Source organism: Carassius auratus, chromosome 1, assembly GCF_003368295.1.
Source record: "Carassius auratus strain Wakin chromosome 1, ASM336829v1, whole genome shotgun sequence".
NCBI classification, from domain to species: domain Eukaryota; kingdom Metazoa; phylum Chordata; class Actinopteri; order Cypriniformes; family Cyprinidae; genus Carassius; species Carassius auratus.
The window spans coordinates 9,048,965-9,072,097 of NC_039243.1; the positions used below are offsets into that span (position 1 = coordinate 9,048,965).

Below are 23,133 nucleotides of genomic sequence, written 5' to 3' on the forward strand. Positions count from 1 at the left end.
TGTCATTTCAATTAAATTCACTCTGTTAGTGTAGTGTTAGTTTAGTTTTATATTTACATTATATTTTCTAAATTATTTTTGATTGTTTTAGATTTTCGGTATAGTTGTATTATTTTTGTACAATATTTTGAATATGATTATTATTCATATTTTGCATTTATTTTTGTATTAATCTGTGGACATTTTTATTTATTTATTTTATTTTATTGATCATTTTTAACTCAAGTTCAGTTTTCACAATTATTTTTTCTTTTGGAGCAACATTGTGTGTTCATGTGTAAGAGTAATGAAATATGAATGTGGGATTCATTTTGTGCTGTCAGCAGCACTCATAATTGTTTTGTATGGTCATGTGATTAAAGTGTCTATTCAATAAACCTCTTTTGCATGATTGCTTTGTCCACATGACGTCTGGCAAACTCTCATTAACAATGGTCAGACAAACCTTCACGTGTGCATCAGAGATTTGGACCAAATTACACAGAAATGTCCATTTCTCTAATTAAAAGCACGGCTGCTGCTAAACCTGAAATGTTCAGTCCCAGCCGTCCCTTATAAATCCAGATATTAGGATTGTTCTGCTCCCGAAACTCATCTATCTAAGCACCAGGTTGTCATTTCTCATTCATTAGTGCTCATTTTGTAGCTTAAAGGAAAATTTCAGGCAAAAATGAAGCAAATTGTACAACCCACACGTAAGTTGCACATCCACAACATATTCTTTCATATGGTTTCATATGATTTAAAGCCTTTATAGATCCATTTACTTTTTTTAATGACATGCTTAATTTGGTAAAACTTCAGATCAGGTAGATAAGAGTTTCTTAAGATACGAAAATTGGCACGTTTTTAAATTCTTGCTTTCTTACATCACAATACTGCTTATAAGCTATAAGTTAAAGGAGACAGTACACAGTAAAATGTTGATATTTTAACATTAAAAAAATACAGAATGCTTGTGTTCATGTGAAATTTTTTAAATCCGAATGAGTGCTTATTGAGTTGTTTTGCAGCCGGTGCTCAGACATTAATAAACCAAATGTACTGACAGAGGTCCACGGCATATCAGTAATGAGCTTTAGTCTTAATGAGACTACGGCCATGATGCCGCTTTGGCTTGAGCAGGGTTTAATCGCTGATTGACTGTAGCTCAGCTCAAATGCCCTGGCAATCATTTCACATCTCCAAATAACCAGACTAATTGAATTCCATTACATGTTTTGAAACTACAGGCCTTTAATCATAAAACTGGGCAATTAAATATCATCCTACTAAGAATTGGGAGATAAATCATGACAACTGATATTAATACGCATTTAATAGTCTGTTATTGTTATAAAGATTTCTTTAATTCAAATTAAATTATCTTTACATTACCAGAATTTCAGAATTTTGCCCATATAAATATCAGCATATGCAACAAATTTGGGCATCTCAATAAAATGTAGGTGTTTTTTCCTCCTTGAGTATATACTATATAAAACTAAAGCATATCTCTAGATGTTCACGTGCTGCTCTGAATGCAAAAGAAATCCCTGCCCATTTCTGCCACCATCGCAAACCGCAGCAGCACTTAAACTTGTTTGATTGACAGCTCCATCCTCTCTATCCCTCGCTGCTGTTTATTAAATATAGGCCAGCTGTGCGCATCACAAATCCCCAAATGATTGCCTTTCGGGTCTTCTTTCGCCTCGCACCATTGGCTGACCGCTGGCCTGATTTCCACTGATCTGCATGTGCGAGCATGTGAGACAGTACTTAACACACACAAGATGCAGCTGTTATCCTGCTGCGCTCTTTAGACAGCTGCCGGCCCGTCTCTCTCTTCCTTCATCAGTCGACACTCTTCTGTCAGCGGCAGAATGCGACGATTGCTGAACAGCAGCTGGATAAAGTTTGGACCCGCTGGAAGAGATGACTGGGTGTCTGGGTCCCCATCGCCGCCTACTGCAGAGCAACGACTACAGGTTAGTGATCTGTCCCATTCAAGATGAAAGTCATTATCATCCAAGATGAGGTTAAGGAAATTAATTAACAGAAGACCAGTACAGTTCGTTGGACTATTAAAAATAAAGGTTCTAAAAAGGTGGCGATGTCATAGAAGAACCATTCTGGACCTTTTATTTTTAGGATGTTTTGGCTTCAGTCGTTGACTTCATGTGGGAATCAAACGACATTAAAGCTGCAGTCAAACTCAGGCGTATGTTTTGAGTTTAATTTTGAAGCTGTGTTGATCTGAAGTTCCAGTTGTGATCTCCACAAGGGCTCATTTGATGTGTTTTGGTGTTGACAAGGGGGTTTAAATGACCAAAATATCTAATCTAGCTGAAAAGCAATATTTAACTTCTAAAAACATTTGGTTACTGTAATTTTTCTCCCATCCTGGTCTGATCTGATCTGTTTTTTAAAGGGTTTGGGGGCACTTTTCAGCTGTGAATAGGGATGGGTATTGTTTACATTTTATCGATACGATACCGCTTACCGATACCGATACTTATCGATATTGTTATCGATACTATTTATTTATATACGAAAACTTTTCAGCTGTGAAACCCATTTTCTTTTCCAGTGTTGACCATTCAAAGACCAGCTTAACCCAGATAAGAAGGACTTAACAGGCCTTCAAATACAGATGTTCACATTCAAGAGCTCAAGTAACCGATGATGTCCTTTACGTCCCTATAGGGTTACCACTGGAATGAGCTCTCGAGCGAAAACAACGGGAAATCGGAGCTAATCCTGCACATCGTTCTCCCGCTCGTCACGCTCCTCGTGTTCAGTGCCGTGTTTGTCCTTCTTTACCGAAGGTTCAGGCAGAACAAGCTCGGACTGACCAACATCATCACGCTGGACCTGCAGGACCCGGAGCGCAACGCCGAGATTCTGTCGTCACTCACCGGGAACGCGGAGCGGCTGAACAGCACGAGCTCGGACATGTCTGACGGGGTTTTGCTAATGGTTTACCTCCCGCCGCCCTACGAGGAAACGCTGACGAAGATCACACGGGCCGCCAGCCTCAGCAGCGGGAAAGACATCGAAACCGAAGACCTCGAAGCCAAACTGTGTCCCGAGCTCAAGTCGAGCGGGAAGTTTGTCTGAGAGAAGCACTAAAGACACACTGGGGCTAGTTGTCACACAGTGAAGATGACACAAGGGCTATCTCAGTTTTCTACATATCTTCTCCAGAACTTGTTGGTCTGTTGGGTGAATTGTAACAAAATCTATAGAATACCCTTGACATGTCACTTGTATAATTTTGAAGGGGGAAAATTGCAAGCTCAATATGGCCCCGCCTTCTGATTAAAAGAGCCAATCGCTAATCGGTACAATCACTGCGTCAATGGAGCTGCCGTTAAAACTTCTGGTTACTAAAGAAAGGCGTTTCTCAATGTCAAGGATACTTCCTTGGCAGGACTGATCCTTCCAAGTCACTTCCTTCAGAGGCTAGGTGAGACTCCTCTTCGCATTCGGAGAACACATGGAACAGGCTAGCAAGTGCACGTAATTGCGTCATTACGTCAGTGAAAAGGTCCGTTTGAATAACGCTGTGAATGGTATCATTAAATTACTTTGGACAACTTTACTAGTTAAAAGAAATGCCGATGAAGCAACCAATTGTTAAATGACAGGTCCGGTTCAGTTAACCATTTGTTTTTGTATAATTTACAATATCAATACGGTAGTAATTTGTACTGGCATTTAAACGTCAAACTTTACTTATATTTACTACTGTTATAACAAATGTTTGGTAACGTAAATAAAACCTGTTAAAGCTCCGACATTTTTGCATTTTTTAACTAACGTTAGATAGAAAAGCTGCGGGCGATAGGATTGTGGGTGATTTAAGAGCACGAAGGATACACATAGGATACGCATCCTTTCCTGTGTATGGGATATTCTTCGAAAGAAGGACTCAGTCCTTGGTTGAAATTCAGAGGATCCTCAACATTGGAACAGTCCTACGATGGATGTCTATGACGTAGCATCCTCGAAATACTGGCTTCCGAGGATCCTTCTTTGACATTGAGAAACACCTACGGTCAGAGTTTTGGAACGTGCGCTCAGAACTGCGCGTGTGCACTGGCAGGTCTTGCCTGAATAATACGCTTTTTTTAACGCATTTTGAGCAAAAGAGACAACATTTATGAGACAGTTGTTGTCAGATTTCATCTGTGACTTAAAATATGAAATTTAAATCGTAAGCATAGCGAACAGTTTTGGAGAATTTGATGTTTCATCGAGTGAGATGACTTGCCTTGAAGGGACTTTGATTCTAATCTACAAACTAAAACAACAGCGGCAAAACTTTAAGGTATGTGCCTGACTTTCCAAAATAAACCTCAAGTGAAAAATATTCACTTGAGTGAAAAGTGTGACAACTAGCCCCGGCCCCACTATAGTGACGACATCAACTGATTCTGAACTGAACTTTGCAGGGGTTTTTATACTGTAAGATAAAATAAACCATACACAAAATAAATCACCTTGATATTAGGTTTGAATTGAAATGATGTATTATATGTATGTTAGGAGAAAATTGTTAGCCTGAATGCAATGTAAGTCGCTTTGGATAAAAGCGTCTGCTAAATGCATAAATGTATTTAATTAATTCATTCATTTATATACGTTGACATTTGAGTAAATCTCTGTGCTTTGAAATACTGCGTAGTTAGGTGCACATTGTGTTATATGTACCACAATTACTAGAGACAACAACTAATCCTTTTTTATATCTGCAAGACTGCATCAGTCCTCGTTTGCATTTAAATATGAAGCACAATCCTGACAGGTTTTGCATTACCATCAGTCATGTAGTCTCCTGAAGAACTTCTAATAAAGACCAGATTAAATACTGCTGGTGTCACTGAGGTTTTTGCGGTTTACACATTGCATATATTTCTTCATACAATCAGTTACTTGACATATTAACATGCAATAGGCTACGCTTTAATGTAGGCTATATGCAAGTAAATTGAAATAAGAATAAATAACAATATGCATTTAAAACGTGATACAAATCAGGAATTCCTATTTATCAAGAAATTTCTATATTTTACAAAACATTAGGCCTAGTTAAAGTTATTTGGTCAATTTATTTATTTATTAAAGTTAAGACTGTATTTGTCCATCTAAATAGCCTAAAATTTCATACAGCCTGTGTTTTGTTGCAATTAACATAATCAATAATCATACTTCAGCACCACAATCCATTCATTAACAAGCTCGCCATCTAGTGGAGATTTGTATTGCCCACTGAATACAGAAAATGGTGAGTAAAACATCTAAACTCAAGAATCTCAACCACTTACTGAACCATCATCCAGTTATTTTACAGTATCAACCACCAACTCTTACACACCACAAAGTTTTTTTTATTTGCTTTGGCAGCACAATGGACATGGAAATGTTTATCTCAGTTATCTACTTCAGACTGAAGAGGCACAGCGGAATTAAAGAAGCTCATGAGCACAATACTGCTTTTCAAATGGTTTTAATGACTCATATACACAACACAAGGTACTTGTGATGGGGATTTGTTGTCTTGCAAGAAAGCTACGAATAGAAATGCACAGAAATGCAATAATAAAGCAGGGAGCTACAAGAGGTCAGGACTTAAATCAAGAGGTCTTGAATTCAGGGTGTTTAACAGCCGGCGAAGAATGAAGTGGTGTTCACGGTGATGCACTGTGGCTGGTGGATCAGCGAGATCCTGTCAAAGGAAAGCAGAAAAACATTCAAGTATTATTTTTAGAAGAGCAGAGACATAAGCTGATTTAGAGATCTCGGTATCAAATTTGAATATACTTGCATGCATGTAAATTCATTAATTTTTTCAATTAAGTGCTATATTGAATTGGCTCTTGTTTCATTCACTCACATTTTATGGATGGGTTTAGAAGTCTTGGGGTCAGGATTCGGCGCAGATCTGTTATAGTCAGATGAACACAATATCAGGACACTTGCACAGATTGAAATGCTAATATAATCTTCTGACTTTTGTGTGTGCTATTCAATTCAGTTTACTTACACTGCATTTATAAGAGCCTGGACACAGGCTATGTCATCACTGGTGTCACTGTCAATCAGCTCTGAAAGAAAAACAAAGACAATCACATTTCATTTCATTTTAGAGAATATTTATGCATATAAGGCGGTATTTATTGGCTGTATTACAATTTAAAATAACTGTTTTCTGAATATGTTGTAAAATAAAATTTATTCCTGTGGGGCAAAGCCAAATTTTCAGCCTCGTTACAGTTGTGCTGCTTCATATTTTTTTTCAGGTTTCATTGATGAATAGATGAATAAAAAACAGCAATTATTATAATAGGAATCTTTCGTGACATAAATGTATTTACTGTCACTTTTGATCAATTAAATGCATGCTTATTGAATAAAAGTGTTAACTTCTTTCAAATGAACCCCTGTTATGGTTATTTTGCTGTATTGACCATCTCTTTCATGTACTCACTGTCGCAGGTCAGCCCGCAGAGGTTCAGTGAATGACTTTGAGTAGAGCGGCACACCACGTGGTCACTAAGCTGGAACAAGCCATAAAGAGTCCAGACCTCACTTTTGTCCTCGTCACTTCCCAAACGGGGTGCACGGGTGGCTGGCCTGGGGGTGGTGCGTGGACCTTTTCCTTTGACAGACCTACGATGGCGAGAACCCTGAACAATGCTGTGCTCTTCTGGCTCAGCGATCGTCTTAATGGCGCTGGTATTGAAGCCAGAGGTCAGCTCGACGTGACACACGACTGTAAAGAGAGTTTGCCCGAAGAAGAATATCACAGCCATTCTGTTCCATACATCTTAAAACTGAAAGTTTCAAAATGGGTTTTCACTGCAATGCCACAGAAGCACCATTTTAAGTCATTTATTTTCTTACCACAAATAACATTTTAACAATCTAAAAACTTTCATCAATGCTAATAAAAAACCTTTCAATAAAAGTGAGAAAAAAACCACTATGCTCACCAGGAAACTAATGAAACAGTCTTACCTATTTTAATCTTCACAGAAGCAGTGATAGTTATCTAAAGCTCCAGATGTAAATAGAGACTCACTCTGTGCCAGTATGTCTGTAGAATTGGGAGCTGGCAGAGTAAGGCCTCTTTCAAGCTGCCGCTTCAGCTCACATTTACTCAAAATCACGCTTTCACTCACGCCAGCTGCCAGGAATAAAACAACCACGACTGCCAACATCTTCACGTCTGGATGAATTCTCACGATCTCTCTGTTTCTTCTACAGGGAATGATTGCAAGTTGAGGATGAGCTGCCTGTGTAGATATAGTCCCACCTGTTCCCTGGAGAGGGTCCGTCTTTATGTCAGTGGACTATGTAAAATAGTTTGAAAGGTTTCGTGTCAGTGTGTAGGCAGGTGGTTTTAAGGCACTTTGTTCTGTATGAAATGTTTTGGTTTGGTTTCAGTGTTTCGCTGAATCAAGTTCAGAGAAATAGAGAAAACACAATGAAGACAATGGTGGGTGGAGAACTGGGTTTGTCATGTACAGGGGCGTCTGACTGGGGGGTAAAACCAGTACTGATTACCAGGGCCCCAAAGGAAGAGAGGGCCCTTGAAAAGTCTGGAATATATATTTTCGGGGGGGGGGGGGGGGGGGGGGGGCAGTAGGACTATAGTAGGGCCTATGCATGTAGGAAACATTCATGGAAATAGAAGTAATGGCAAGCACATGATCAGTTCACATACTTTACAGTGATGCTGGCCACTGAATTTATGTTCTGAAATAAAAGATAGGAGGAAAAGCATTTTGTTGTGATACAATGATGCATGCATATCATTTTTTGCTTTGTTCTGGATCAAAATAACTAGTTAATTTGACGCCATGCCGGATGGAAAGGTTGCCAATGCATTTTGGGTCACTAAGTTTGGGATTAAAACTAGTGCACATATTATAGCAAAACCTATTCGTACTCGAAAAGTGCATGCTCAAATCCAACTCTCTCTGCCCCCGTGAACAGATAAATAAAAATATGCACAGACTGGCTACTGTTAACTACAAATTATTAGTGAATGAGGGATCTGAAGGCCTATTTATATGCTCAAGCTAAGTTCTTATACCCTCACTCTAATGTTTATGAATATGAATTATAATAATAATTAAATAAGGGAGCATGTTCACACAGTGCCTATAGGTACATGCATGTGCACCCCTATGCTAATAAAATGCGTAAAACACGGAAAAACCATTTCAAAAACAACTTTCTGTTCAACCTCAGCGCACCTCTTTTTCTCACGCACACAGGTTTTCCAACTGAGAGCATTCAGCAAGATCTTGAGTAATGGAAATGTGCTATTATTAGTTTTTATATAGCCACACTCTCACTTGTCTGAAGTGTGCGTACATCTGATGGTACATCTGATTAGATCTGATCTGATCTAATTGACCCACAATACAATCAAAATATTTTAACATACTGTATGATTATGTCAGAGAAGAGGGGAGGGTAAATAAATAAATTAAATGCAGTGTATGATATGAACCCATTCACCATTCATAAATTAATATTGGTTTATTCTATTCTGCAGCAGGTAAGGTACAGTTGGAGACTGAGATGGGTCTTGAATTTGTAATTGTTCTGGAGCCTTTGGAGGAGCTTAATCATCGAAGACTGGGAGGGGCTTGTGGGGTTTACTGGTGGAGGTTGTGCTGGGTCTTGAGGAGAAGGTTGTGTTGGGTCTTGAGGTGGAGGTTGAGCTGGGACTTGAGGTGGAGGTTTTATTTGGGTCTTGAGGAGGAGGTTGTGCTGGGTCTTGAGGAGGAGGTTGTGTTGGGTCTTGAGGTGGAGGTTGTGATGGGTCTTGAGGTGGAGGTTGTGCTGGATCTTGAGGTGGAGGTTGTGCTGTGTCTTGAGGTGGAGGCTATGCTGTGTCTTGAGGTGGAGATTGTTGTTGGGTCTTGAGGAGGAGGTTGTGTTGGGTCTTGAGGTGGAGGTTGTGCTGGGTCTTGAGGAGAAGGTTGTGCTGGATCTTGAGGTGGAGGTTGTGTTGGGTCTTGAGGTGGAGGCTATGCTGTGTCTTGAGGTGGAGATTGTTGTTGGGTCTTGAGGAGGAGGTTGTGTTGGGTCTTGAGGTGGAGGTTGTGCTGGGTCTTGAGGTGGAGGTTGTGATGGGTCTTGAGGTGGAGGTTGTGCTGGATCTTGAGGTGGAGGTTGTGCTGTGTCTTGAGGTGGAGGCTATGCTGTGTCTTGAGGTGGAGATTGTTGTTGGGTCTTGAGGAGGAGGTTGTGTTGGGTCTTGAGGTGGAGGTTGTGCTGGGTCTTGAGGAGGAGGTTGTGTTGGGTCTTGAGGTGGAGGTTGTGCTGGGTCTTGAGGTGGAGGTTGTGATGTGTCTTGATGTGGAGGTTTTGTTGGGTCTTGAGGAGGAGGTTGTGTTGGGTCTTGAGGTTGAGGTTGAGCTGGGTCTTGAGGTGGAGGTTGTGCTGGGTCTTGAGGTGGAGGTTGAGACCCAGCACACAAGATTCAATTAATTTTGCTACAAACAGAAAATACTGCGTTATATCTCCCCATGGGTTAGGGAGGGTGAAAAAAAACCTTGGGAGGAACCAAAACTCAGCAGGGAGAGCCAATTTTCTCAAGACCCAGCACAAGAGGAGGTGGTGTTGGGTATTGAGGTGGAGGTTCTGCTGGGTCTTGAGGTGGAGGTTGAGCTGGGACTTGAGGTGGAGGTTTTATTTGGGTCTTGAGGAGGAGGTTGTGTTGGGTCTTGAGGTGGAGGTTGTGCTGGGTCTAGAGGTGGAGGTTGAGCTGGGTCTTTAGGAGGAGGTTGTGTTGGGTCTTGAGGTGGAGGTTGAGCTGAGACTTGAGGTGGAGGTTGTGTTGGGTCTTGAGGTGGAGGCTGTGCTAGGTCTTGAGGAGGAGGTTGTGTTGGGTCTTGAGGTGGAGGTTGAGCTGGGACTTGAGGTGGAGGTTTTATTTGGGTCTTGAGGAGGAGGTTGTGTTGGGTCTTGAGGTGGAGGTTGAGCTGGGACTTGAGGTGGAGGTTGTGTTGGGTCTTGAGGTGGAGGCTGTGCTAAGTCTTGAGGAGGAGGTTGTGTTGGGTCTTGAGGTGGAGGTTGAGCTGAGACTTGAGGTGGAGGTTGTGTTGGGTCTTGAGGTGGAGGCTGTGCTAGGTCTTGAGGAGGAGGTTGTGTTGGGTCTTGAGGTGGAGGTTGAGCTGGGACTTGAGGTGGAGGTTTTATTTGGGTCTTGAGGAGGAGGTTGTGTTGGGTCTTGAGGTGGAGGTTGAGCTGGGACTTGAGGTGGAGGTTGTGCTGGGTTTTGAGGAGGAGGTTGTGTTGCTTCTTGAGGTGGAAGCTGTGCTGGGTCTTGAGGAGGAGGTTGTGCTGGGTCTTGAGGTGGAGGTTGCAGTGGGGATTAAGGTCAAAGAGAAGGTGGAGCTTGAGGTTGAGGAGGTTGCAGTGGGGCTTGAGATCAAGGTTTCTATGGAAGCTGTAGTAAGGCTTGAAATTGATGTTTCTGTGGAGGTTGTTGTAGGGATTGTTGTGGAAGTTAGATGGAGGTTGTGGTGTAGGTGGGGTGATCTTGCAAACAAACAAATAAAATGTCCATTAGAACTGAATGCATAAATCATAAAATAACAACGCAAGCAAGCCGAATTACAAACACATTTGATTTAGCAATAATATATGTTAGTCTCTTACCAAATGTTCTGTTGTTGGAGATTCAGATGAATGAGAGTCTTCAAATGTTCCTCAGTCTTCACTGTCTTGTGTATGTGATCCATATGTCCACTCATATATGTTAGAGTCGCCTCCACCTGCAGCTGCACCTTTACGTTTCATCCTACCATTATTAATACTTTTTGTCATTTTTTTTTTTTTAAACATGTGTCAACTAGAAGAAAATTGGTTCTCCCTGCTGAGTTTTGGTTCCTCCCAAGGTTTTTTTCTCACCCTCCCTAACCCATGGGGAGATATAACGCAGTATTTTCCATTTGTAGCAGAATTAATTGCAGAAATCTTGTATTGAATTTAATTGAGTTTAGGGCAAAAATATAGCAAATTCACTGCAAAACCAAATAGGCTGCAGTAACTGCAGTGGTTGTCCTGGTAAGTTAACTGTGTTCATTATGCTATTTTGCTGTTGTAGTATGTAGTATCATACTTGAAGAATTGCTGATGTTCAGGTAGGTATATTCATAAAACTGTATATTATTGTTTATTCATGAAGTCAAAGTTTGGCTGGTTAGCATGGGTAAGTTAGCAAGTATTCAGGTCATATTTGTCCTGCTGCTCCAGATCACTAAATCCTGACTGTTTTTTCTTTGGGTGGATTGGTTTTTCAGGGTGGACCCAACTTCTCTGTCAAGCCAGTTTAAAACAATGCAATGCAGTACTTATTTGATTACCTGATTATGAAAGTTATATAATACACAATCAGAACCAAAACCAGCCCTAGCACACTATTTTATATTTTCACTAGCAGAACAGGTTTTGCAACCTTAAGACCTAATGTTGCCTTAAAACAATTATTAGGCTAATCCAAACAATAATAATAAAACAAGAAGAAGAAGAAGAAGAATGAATATGGGGTGTTACCATCCAAACAAAAACAAAAATATACTTTACAAAAGCCTGATTTTTCTGTGTGAACCAAACCAAAAGTAAGTGATATAGCTTTAATTTAGTAAGTAGTTAAGTTAAAAGGTCACAATTATTATTAAATATTACATTACTATTATTATTATTATTTATTTATTTTAATCATTAAATATTATCTAGCCTATTTACTAAATAGACCTTTAGGCATGTGAACTGAATACTCTGGACAACAATTTAAAAAAAATGTAAAAAAAAATTTTATAACTCTATGTTGTGCAGTTTTAAAAATGGATTATCTATATTTATTTAGAACACTGAAAAGCACTGCACTTCAACACTTAACAAGAAATTGGAAACCCTTTGACCACTTGAAAACCTATTTGATTTTTAAAAATATTGTTTTGATTTATCTGATTGAGATCTTTCTTGGTATAGTCTAGAGGTGTCACATAACCTGTACATGATGAAACCCCCTGAGACAAAGACGCCTCTGATGTGTTCTCATGTGACAAAATACTATTGTATTTTACTCTGTTTCTAGAACCTACTGTGCTTCCCAGAAACCACACTGCAACATACTGAACCTAAAGTGACATAAAACCACCTACATACTGACATTCAACAACCTCAAACTCTTTTATTTCACAGAAGCCATCAACACAGAGATAAGCCCCTCAGAGGAACAGGTGAGGCCATATTTGAGTGGCCAGTTGTTCCCATTTTCCAGGGACAGTGTCTGTATTTGGTGGCCTGTATCTATCTAAAAATGTTACCAGAAATGTCCCATTTCTTTTTGAATTTACAGGCGGTTAAGTGAAAACCGACAAGAAAGGCAGAGTCAGAGCACACAGGTCCACTGGACCAACAGAGGGCACTGAGCTGATTGTTCTGTCCTTGTCAGCTTCATATTAATATTACATTACATATAAATAACACCTCTAAATAACACAAATAAACCACTTTTACCACAAACATACCTCAAAATGCGTCTCGAGACCCTCTATTCTGTTTAATTTAGTTGCGTTCTATCTATTTTTGAAAGAAACTGCCTCTTGAGTCTTGCATTTCCAGACTTTTGTCCCTGGCTACTTTTCTGGAATAGATCATTAAAGGGGTCATCGGATGCCCGTTTTCCACAAGTTGATATGAGTGTGCACATTTTGGGTTTCTTCACACAATATTCTACAGCACCGTATTAAATAGCTTCTTCTAAAGGGATCTTTTCAAAAAAAAAAAAACATTAAAAAAAACTAACTTTCGTGTGTGCACGAGAAACTTTTAAACATAGAACAGTGCACACTGAGCCACCTATTGCACCATCAGCCCATTTTGTGGTGTGGTTTCTTGGACTGCCACAGAGTACGCGTGAAACAAGACCTAAGGCTTTAAAATATGTATACTGCCCTAACAAAAGGAGCATTTTGAACACTTTTTTTTTGACCCTTTTTCTTGGCAAATAAGACAATGCACACAGCTGTATTGTGCCATCAGCCCTTTTAGTGTCATGGTTTCTCCGTTGCCACAGAGGATGTGTTAAAATGGACATTAGGGCTTGATATTAGAAGTAGGCCTACTACCCTAAGGAAAGTCAAACTTTTATTAATTCATATGCATCGAACAGAACACGTGCAAGCAGAGTCAGCTGACAGTGTCGATTGTCTTCCATGTGTTTTTTTTTCTCTAGTCAAATTTGATCTTGTGAGTTTCCTTAAAATCTCCTGTCACTGTAAAATCGTTCCTATGATCAACAAGTGTCTGGTCTCGCAATTTGGTTGAATCATCCAGTTTGTGCATGCAGGCTAAAAATCAGTCGAAACTGTCTTCATGTCTGTGGTCTCCCATGGTTTTAAAATGTGAAAATCGTCTCGTGTGTCCCAGGCCTAAAACAACCAAGTGAAGGTGGAGTCCTTATGGAAGCGTTACTTTTTAAATAATAAGGTAAAGTATTATGAATGCACTCTACACTGGAACAGTGAGATTCAATGAACAGAGACTGCTTTATTACATTTGTAGACAGAAATGTGAAATTGCCCCCTGCCCCCTGTTCAAAGTCTTTCAATGATTAAAACTCGCACAGATCCCACCACCATCATAACAACAACCTCATTATCATTCAATCAAAGGCAGCTGCTGTGGAAGCATCAGACTGTTTTGACTGTATGTAGCATTGATAGTTAAGTAGTCTATATGACTCTGAAGTTGACTGGTTCAAATCTACTTTATTACAGCATGACAGGAGAGTAAAATCATATTGTTCCACGTGACGGTGTTGATGCACTCGGACAATCCACAAAATACTGAGAGGGAACCACAAAGTGACACTCCTTCAGCAAAATAGTGCTCAGCCTGCAACACACAAAAGAGTCTTTGAACATTCAGGCCTGAGTTTACTTCTTAAGCCTTTAATGCAGTTACATTTGAAGCAAATATCTATATTAATAAATATGCAAAGTGAAACATCATTTGTGCCAAAAATGCACAACTACTTCATATTTTATTACATTTTATGAGCATTAATGAGTTTAAATGATTTGCAAAATTACAACAGCTACAGTATTACACAGGTCGTGGGTTTGACATCCAGGAAAGCAAGAACTGATAACATGCATGAATGTAAAAGTAAAATATGAATGTGAAAATATGAATTGCATTGCTTTTGATGCAGTCGTGTGCACGCACCTTTTGTACACATGAAATTATAAACAGTCATAAATTGCAATGTTTTCGACTTACGTTACGAGTGGAAGAGTGATGTTGTTTTTCGGTCTGGGTTTACTGTGAATAAAGAAAACATCACGTTATGAATTAAACCTTATCTCAAATTCTCAAGTCATCATTTTTGGGTAAACGTTTAATTTTGAATGGACACTACACCATTTTTTATACATTTCAGTTGGCTTCAACAGCAAAATGGAAAATAGATCACAGCATTACTATGACCAAGGGTTGATTATATTGGTAAGAAGAGAGAAAGACTTTACATTTCATAACATTCATTAAACTGTGTACTTACATGCTGCTAATAATGGTATTCAGGCAGGCGATGTCATTTGTGATATCATCGTCAGTAAAAGCTTTTGTGAGAAGAGAACACAAGCAAAAACTCTTCAGTTGAAAGCAACAGGACCATGGCGCAGAAATTCAGGAACCATAGGATGTAGTGTTAATGATTACTGTGGCGTGTTTTCTCTCAGACTCACCAGAGCAGGTCGTGTTGCAGACATTGATAGATGGGTTCATGCCAGAATCACAGGCCAGCTGATCACTGAGCTGAAACACACCGTACAAGTGCCAGACGGGACGCTGTGTTGTGTTCGGTTTTATGGAGTGGATATTTAAGGGCTCTTTAACTTTGGCAGGGATGTTTTTGACAAAGCTGGTGTTGAAGCCTGTAGCGCCGGCCAAGCACACAACTGCCTCAAAACCAAAGGTAAAAGCATGTGAGGGTGATCCACCATTCATCTGTACACGAACATGTCACATAAACATGGCTATATGGTGAGCGAAGGGAATCTGTTACTCACGTCTAGCGTTGAGATCGTTCACGGTCATTTTGTCTCCCATGGCCCGAATCACCTGGATCTGAGTCGTCTCCAGCTGCTCCTTCAGCTCACATTTACTGATAATCCTTCCCTCAGTCACACTGGACAGCAGAAAAACCAGAGCAAACGCCCCCAACATCTTCACCGCGTTTACACTCTTCATTTCTGATATCTGGAGAGGGAAAGCAGAGACAAATGGCAAACTTGTTTTTAGTCGGTTACAGCTTTGATTGCAAAGGCATAGTGCAGAAAATCTATTTGCGGCACAGCTGTTTTCAGCATTGATAATAATCAGAAGTGTTTCTTGAGCAGCAAATCATCATATCAGAATGATTTCTGAAGATTATGTGACACCGAAGACGGGAGGAATGATAATCACAGGAATAAATTAGAATTTTAAATATTTTCAAATAGAAAACATTTACTTTAAATATTTTTTATTTTTTTAGATTTAAATGTAAGTTCAGAATTACTAGCAAGCCTCACTTTGAACACATAACTTGCATTAAAACAGCTAGAAGAACCATATTATAAATGACCATAAATGAGTCTTACTAGAGGTTTTTGTTGTTTTTGTTGTTGGAGATACAGATGTTCCTCAGTCTTCCCTGTCTTCTGTATTGTGACCCGTCAGACTTATATACGTTATAGTCGCCTCCACCTGCAGCTGCACCTGTGCTCTTGCTTTATCCTACAATTAATTGTGAGATTAATTATTTTCCTTAATTCCTGTCAGAGGAGGATGGGCTCTCCCTGCTGAACATTGGCTCCTCCTGGTGTCTTCATCCTCCCAAACCAAACATCTTGGGCACACTGCATGGGAAATTCCTTAATTAATTAAAAAAACAAATGTGTATATATATATTAATGTATTGCTGTATTGTGCCATTCAGGTCATTTAAGCTTGTACTTTTGAAATAATGTCCAGCTGTTTGTGATTCTGAAGCTGAAGTGCAAGGCATGTTTGCAGCAGACAGAATACAGAGGTCAGAAATCACTCTTTAAAGCTTTAAATCCTGGCTGATTTGTTTTGGGTGGATCTGTTGGCAGGGTGAAAATGTCAATTCCTTGTAAAGACTAAATGCTTCTGTGCAAAAGTGCTTTTTGGGCAAGGCACTGACGTTTAAAAAGCAGTTTTTCTAGAAACTCATTAATGGTTTTAGACAAGAAAATTAATTCAGACAACCTGATTTAAGGCTCATTTAGTAATTATGAATTGTCCAAATAAGACAATCCAAATCAGACTGCATCATTTGCATTGTCACGCTAGATGATTTGCAGCTTACATTAGTGTGTCAAAGTCTCATGCAATTGCAAGTTAATGTAGGAATGATGGTGTTTTACTGCGAAAGATTAAAATGTAAGGTGTAAGTGTTATTTGCATGCTTTTCAAAACACATGCTGATCCAAATCGGCATTGCAGAATTAAAAAGACTTTGTTTGGGTGGATGATTACGAAACATTGGGAGGAACCAAAACTAACCAGGGAGATTAGAAACATATATTAATCTCAGCATTAATTATGGGTGGAGATATATATATATAACGTATATAAGTCTGATGGATCACATACAGAAGACAGTGAAGACTGAGGGACATTTGAAGACTCTCATTCATCTGAATCTCCAACAACAAATCAACTTGTAGTAAGATACATTTTAATATTTATGAAAAATAAAATCCATATGATAATTATTTAATATATTTGTAACTAAATAACACTTTTAAAATATATATATATATATATATATATATATATATATATATATTTACAGTATTTGATCATTAGTTTGTATGCATGATCTAAAATACTAAAACATTTTATTCGCTCATTATATTTTATATCCACACACCATATCAGTATATCAGTAATCAATAAGTTATATTTCTTTCTATCATAATTATGCTCAAATGTATTGCAGGTGGAAAGCATGCATCTAAAATGCACAGAAAACAGATTGCAATAGGTTGCAACAGCTGGCTAAACTAAAACTTGAATAACCAGTTTAACAGTACAACACTTTTTATATTATTTAAAATTTTAATATGATAAGGAAAAGAAATACACCTTAGAGCCTGTTTTTTTTATTTTGTTTTTATGATAAAGTGACAGTATTTAAAAGCCCTCAGAAACAGCACAATCATATAGTTTTAAACAGTGATTTATGTTTAGACAGAAGTTTAAACATTCACAGTATTACGTACAGTATTAAACTAAAGTGTCTTAATGCAGAAACTCCCTCTATTCGGAGTCTTGTTTAATCTCCCGCCACCATCATGATGATCTTATTACAACTCAATCAAAGACGGAGGCCATGGAAAGCATCAGACTGGTGTGTGTGTGTAAGTCATGCAGCAGGATGCAGCTAGAGTCTGCTCTGTGTGTGTTAAACACAGTCAGCAAAGTAGTTTGGGGAAGCGACAGAGGGGCACTCCTTCATCTCCACACTATAACACACAGAGGACAGTCACACTGTGAACCTTCAGGCCTCATTGTCACACATATATATATATTTATATATTTTTTCAAGATATATTTATGAACCTACATCTTCTTTACATCAGTGGGGATCTCTTTGGGTTTAGCTTTCCTGTAAAGAAATAAGACAAATGCAGTACTTTTGTATGTAATGTTGAATTTTTCTAACTTTCTAATTAAATCGTAAACACGTTTGTGTTATCATGCCAAACTAACGTGAAGAAAAACACATCCTCCTTTGAATTAATGCATCAAAACAGAATTAACTAAACTAAAATATGCATGAGTTTGCTGTGTGCTTACGTGATGTTCATCAGGGTCTTCAGGCAGGCGATGTCATCAGTGATGTCATCATCTGTCAAAGCTTGCGTGCAATGAAAAACAAGAATTCAGAGCTCGTTCACGGTGCTCTCTTGCTCTTTGAATTTTTTCAGTGCAGAAATTAAAAACACTCACCAGAGCAGGTCATGTTGCAGACATTGAGAGATGGGTTCATGCTGGAATCACACGCCAGCTGATCACTGAGCTGAAACACACCGTACAGGTGTCTGAAAGCATCGGTGGCTGTGGTCGGCTGTGGATGCTGCGTCTCGTGGCCGGGGCCCTGGGGTCTTTTACTGGGAACCTGTTCGTGGTGCTTAGGTGGAGCTTCAGCTGGAGCCTGAGGAGGAAGCCGAGATGATGGAGCCTGGGGTGGACCCCTACGTGATGGAGCTCCAGCTGGAGCTTGAAGTGGACCTTGTGATGCATCTTGAGGTGGGGCTTGTGATGGCTTCATCTCTTTATTGTGGTCCGTGGCGTTTTTGACAAAGCTGGTGTTGAAGGCTGAGCTGCTGGCCTTGCAGACAACTGCCTCAGAAAAGAAGAAAGACATAGATGAGGGTCATTTCTGCAGATAACCTGATATGAAACTGTGCAATCTGGCTTCCTGCAGACGGAGGGAGAAGCTGAAGAACAATAACTCACGTCTAATGATGAGACTGTTCACGGGTATTGTCTCTTTCATGACGGTGATCTGCTGGAACTGAGCGGCATCCAGCTTGGCCTTCAGCTCACATTTACTGATGGTCCTTCCCTCAGTCACACTGGACACCAGCAGCGCCAGAGCAAACGCTGACAACATCTTCACTGGGTTTACGCTCTTCATCTCTCTCTCTGTTTGGAAATCTGGAAATTAAATATGTTCAGTCAATCCAGAGAATGCTAAACACATCTTCAAGTAGAGCCAATAATGGTTACAAGTATTAAATAATTGCATATTCATTAATTAATAGCTTTGATTGGGAAAAATTCTGATCCTGAACAAAAAAACATCTTTATTTATAGATTTATAGATTTAATTTATATATATATATATATATATATATATATATATATATATATATATATATATATATATATATATATATATATATATATATACCACAGACAATTTTTTTTTTTATACAATGACAAGCAGGGAACAGCTAATGATCATATCTGAGCGAAAAACAGAACTGAGCTTTAATATATCTTACCAGATGTTCTGTTGAGATGCTGCTTGTTGGAGAGTCTTCTCCAGCTTCAGTGTTTTTCTGTACTGCGGTCCATCTTATATATCTTCGACCTGTGCTGTTGGTCCATCCCATCATCACGAGGACACCATATTCCTATGATGTCATTGCTCTAAAAAACAGATGGCACATACTCAGGTTGACACCATTGTTATTATTTATTTGCACTGTTTGTCTCCAGTGCTTTCCAGCTGAGTGGAGTGATGCTGATGTTTTGATGCTTGAACCTTTGAGCTCTTTAGATGTTATGTAACACACACGCACACACACACACACACACAGACACCCACACACACACCCACACACACACACCCTCATACAGCAGCATTTCCAATTCAAATAGCTGAATACCACATCTAGAGGCCACTGCTCATCTAACAGCACTGCTGTGATTATCTCAAGCCTCGAGTCTTTAATCTGTTTTGTTTGGGTGGATCTGAAGTGCACAATGGTTTTAGTCTAACTAAAGCATAATTTAAGCATTTATAAGTTATGCAATGAAATCTATTCATATCAAACATGATCATACCAGATGAGTTTCATGAACCAACATCTGTTCTTATATCTTATAAATCTTCTTTTTATTGCATCTTTGAGTTTATGGTAGAATTATAACACTTCGAACATTTCTGTTAAAGACAGACAAGATTATTGCCATATGTGATTGATTTTAACTTTATACAAGGTCAATCTGACAAGCTTTCAGTGGACATTTCCTCCATTTCGGCCAGCATCTCGATCCAAATCTCTGAGCTACACTCATTTGAGTGTATGCAAACAGCACACAAATACTTGGTTTGCTCAAAAATGCTTGCTTTGACCTTTGAGTGTTGTTTCAACATGTTATTGTGAACGTCACATGGATCAAGACAACTAATAAATCTGATAAAAAGACACACAATCCTTTTAAAGCACAATTTCAAGGATTATTCATCATATTCTTGTGAATATGCCATCACTATTCTTTCAGAATGTTACTTTATTATAAATGCATTCACTTTATTTAATTTATATTTAAGATGCAAGATACATATTCAATAAATAATGTATTTTTATATTCTATATTTGAATAAAATATATGAATACATTTCAGAATGTTCCAAAGAGCATATGTGTGCAGAGCAGAGAACATGGTCAATATCATTCATTTGCTTGTGTAATATATGTAATATAATATGTCCATTGTAATAAAAGGAACAGACTTTACACAATGGAGCTGGATAAACAGAGCTCATCTTTTATAGTGATTCACTGGCTCTGAGGGCAGGTGCACAAACAAAGAGGAAAAATCAGACATAAACAGTGGCAAAAATAAATGGTTTGAGCTCCCTTTAAAAATGAATGAGACATCTACTAACAATGTATGAGTGATTTAAATGTAAAATAATTTTATGAGGATACACATCTACTTCTTGAATGGCTATCGATGGAGAAAGATGCTCTTAACAGACAGATGGTGTACTAGCCGAGGTTAACTGGACCAGGCAAACCAGCTAAATCCTGATTCTTGGATGGAAAAAAACATTTCCTTTGTGATAGCTAGACACAGACGAACATGCTTCTACCTTTCATTCATGCAAACACTGATTTGTTGATTTTTTTTTTGTAAAGACAGACTTAGACAAGTGTATTTTTTTATAATTTTTATTTGCATTGTGAGGTATGCGTGTATGAGTTACATGCAGCATAACTGTGGCTATTTTGAGATCATTTTTCAGGTTCGCTGAAGAAACACTGAATGTTTTAGGGACACCCAGCGAAGTACTGCGCAGGATTGACGTTGCGGCACCCGGTCAAAGCAAGAATAAACTGCTGCCTGTAAGACACAATGTGAAGAAACAAGGGTTACATCTCAAAGCGTATTTCTGCAATTATAAATATATGGCAAATATTGATGTAAATATATTTACTAAAATGTTTTTCAATAAATTTTAGTTACTTCTGTTTTCACATTTTTTTTTATATTGTCCAAAATATATATTGTATATTTTTCACTTTGAAATATATTTCTTAAGCCTACTAAGCTTTTTGGTATTGAATAAAATCTAAATATAATTCTAATTAGTATTTCTCTTGACTCATGCCATCTTTGAATTGTTTGACTTACTTGGGCGGAGAAGCGAAGGCTGAAATAGTGCTGTAGGAAACAGGAACATGAATATTACAATTTATGTATGTGGTTGACTGGTATTGGTTAGTTATGAGAAAAATATGCTTGCTTTTAGTTATATTTTGAAGGTTTTACAATGAAGACTTTTGGCCATTTACAATTTCAATGTATTTATTTTGCATTGCAGTTTCTTAATAACAGTGGTCATTGGGAATGCTCCAAATCTGATCTGACCTCAACAGAGTCATGCAAATGAGCGGGGACAGAATGTGGTGACTACCAATGGGAGCGTAGATGGGGGACAACTTACCCAATCCTTTCGCTGTCCAGCAGTGTCTTAAGGCATGCGATGTCATCCCTGATGTCATTATCAATCAAAGCTTTGGAAGAGAATTACATGACAATAACTGTAGTTAGAAACATAATCCATTACATTACATATTGCAGATAATCAGACTACTTTTGGATCGCTTTTGACCTAACTTGTTTATCACGTGGATTTAAACAGGATAATCTTGTGCCATATTATTATAATTTAATACATTCGTCGTTATTAAAAACATAAAGTGAATTAATGCATTAGTGCATTATATATGTTACCCTGGAGCACAAAATCTTAAGTTGCATGGTTATGTTTGTAGCAATAGCCCCCAAAATTATATATTTTTCTTTTATGCCAAAAATCATTAGAATATTAAGTAAACATCATGTTCCATTAAGATTTGTTAGTATTTTGCAAATTAGTTTGTATTTTGCATTGCTAAGGACTTCAGTTGCACAACTTTAAAAGCTATTTTCTCAGTATTTAGATTTTTTGCACAAATAGTTGTATCTCGGCCAAATAATATTGTCTGATCCTAATAAACCATACATCGATGGAAAGATTATTTATTCAGCTTTTGAGATGTATACATTTACTCAGATGTATACATCTCAATTTCGAAAAATTTACACTTAAAGCTGATTTTGTGCTCCAGGGTCACATATTACGTCCAGGTTTCCCAAACTGAGATTCATGAAGGAACTGCAGGGGGTTTGAGAGTTTAATGAAAAGCCAGTAATTATTTATTACCCAACACTGTATTTAACTATTTTTTTGTGGTGGCTAATTTGTATGAATTTGTATAATTGTATTTGTATAGTCTGCCCACATTTAGGTTTAGGGGTGAAGCATTATATATATTTATAGGAAATCATCACCTTGTAAATTAGTTACATTTTCTCATGAGATTGTTCAATCTTATTATCACGTTTGTAACCAGTCACATGACTCACCGCTGCATTTCATTTTGCAAATGTTTAAACTCTGAACAGATCCGGAATCGCAGGCCACGCGGTTGCTCAGCTGGAAGATTCCCAACAGCTTGGTGGTGAGACGATGCCTTTCTCTGGAATTCTCCTCGGAACTCTCGGAATTATCGGAACTGGCACCAGGCAATCTAGATGGGCGCCTGAGTTGTGCCACATCTTGGGATCTCTTTCCCCTTGGTCTTCCACCGGGACGACCGGGTCTTCCTCCTGGTCTTTCATTGGGTCGTTGTGGTGGTCTCACTGGGGGTCTCACTGGGGGTCTGGAGTCCTCTTGGATGGTGGTGACCAGGCCGGTGTTGAACTTCGACACACGCTCCACAGCACAAACGACTGAAACAGAGACAGAAGAACTCTTGGCTTACATGTGTACCATTACTAGTTGTCAACTGACTGAGTGTACCCTTGCAACACTTACTTTGGGCGATGAGGGTCAGATCTGCAGTATTTCCAGGCACACTTGTAGTCACATTTCCGGCCACATCTGCAGTCACATCTACAGGCACACTTGTAGTCATATTTCCAGGCCTATTAGTGACAGCTCCAGGCACATTTCCTCCGAAAGCAGCCACAAGT

At 38.7% G+C, this 23,133-nt stretch overlaps 4 protein-coding genes and 1 long non-coding RNA gene across 5 annotated transcripts; 1 reads left to right on the top strand and 4 right to left on the bottom strand.

Moving 5' to 3' along the window:
- The first annotated feature begins 1,656 nt into the window (after window positions 1-1,656).
- On the top strand, window positions 1,657-3,382 carry LOC113107938 (small integral membrane protein 28-like). The gene is made up of 2 exons (XM_026271109.1): window positions 1,657-1,967; window positions 2,686-3,382. The coding sequence occupies exons 1-2, from the start codon at window positions 1,863-1,865 to the stop codon at window positions 3,097-3,099; spliced, it is 519 nt and encodes a 172-aa protein (XP_026126894.1). The 5' UTR covers window positions 1,657-1,862; the 3' UTR covers window positions 3,100-3,382.
- Window positions 3,383-5,481: 2,099 nt separating this feature from the next.
- On the bottom strand, window positions 5,482-7,490 carry LOC113108669 (lysozyme C, milk isozyme-like). The gene is made up of 5 exons (XM_026272329.1): window positions 7,067-7,490; window positions 6,473-6,757; window positions 6,029-6,089; window positions 5,879-5,926; window positions 5,482-5,710 (listed from the first exon to the last, which is right to left on the bottom strand). The coding sequence occupies exons 1-5, from the start codon at window positions 7,203-7,205 to the stop codon at window positions 5,644-5,646; spliced, it is 600 nt and encodes a 199-aa protein (XP_026128114.1). The 5' UTR covers window positions 7,206-7,490; the 3' UTR covers window positions 5,482-5,643.
- Window positions 7,491-14,574: 7,084 nt separating this feature from the next.
- LOC113108944 (sperm acrosome-associated protein 5) lies at window positions 14,575-15,273 on the bottom strand. The gene is made up of 3 exons (XM_026272383.1): window positions 15,090-15,273; window positions 14,766-14,978; window positions 14,575-14,639 (listed from the first exon to the last, which is right to left on the bottom strand). The coding sequence occupies exons 1-3, from the start codon at window positions 15,268-15,270 to the stop codon at window positions 14,575-14,577; spliced, it is 459 nt and encodes a 152-aa protein (XP_026128168.1). The 5' UTR covers window positions 15,271-15,273.
- A 1,914-nt stretch (window positions 15,274-17,187) lies between these two features.
- LOC113109429 (uncharacterized) lies at window positions 17,188-19,188 on the bottom strand. The gene is made up of 6 exons (XM_026273375.1): window positions 19,104-19,188; window positions 18,553-18,753; window positions 18,043-18,435; window positions 17,890-17,950; window positions 17,657-17,698; window positions 17,188-17,555 (listed from the first exon to the last, which is right to left on the bottom strand). The coding sequence occupies exons 2-6, from the start codon at window positions 18,731-18,733 to the stop codon at window positions 17,495-17,497; spliced, it is 738 nt and encodes a 245-aa protein (XP_026129160.1). The 5' UTR covers window positions 18,734-18,753; window positions 19,104-19,188; the 3' UTR covers window positions 17,188-17,494.
- A 1,653-nt stretch (window positions 19,189-20,841) lies between these two features.
- Window positions 20,842-22,611, bottom strand: LOC113110141 (uncharacterized). The gene is made up of 4 exons (XR_003293124.1): window positions 22,525-22,611; window positions 21,560-21,629; window positions 21,247-21,276; window positions 20,842-20,955 (listed from the first exon to the last, which is right to left on the bottom strand). It is a non-coding gene; the product is annotated as an uncharacterized LOC113110141 (long non-coding RNA).
- Between the last annotated feature and the right edge of the window lie 522 nt (window positions 22,612-23,133).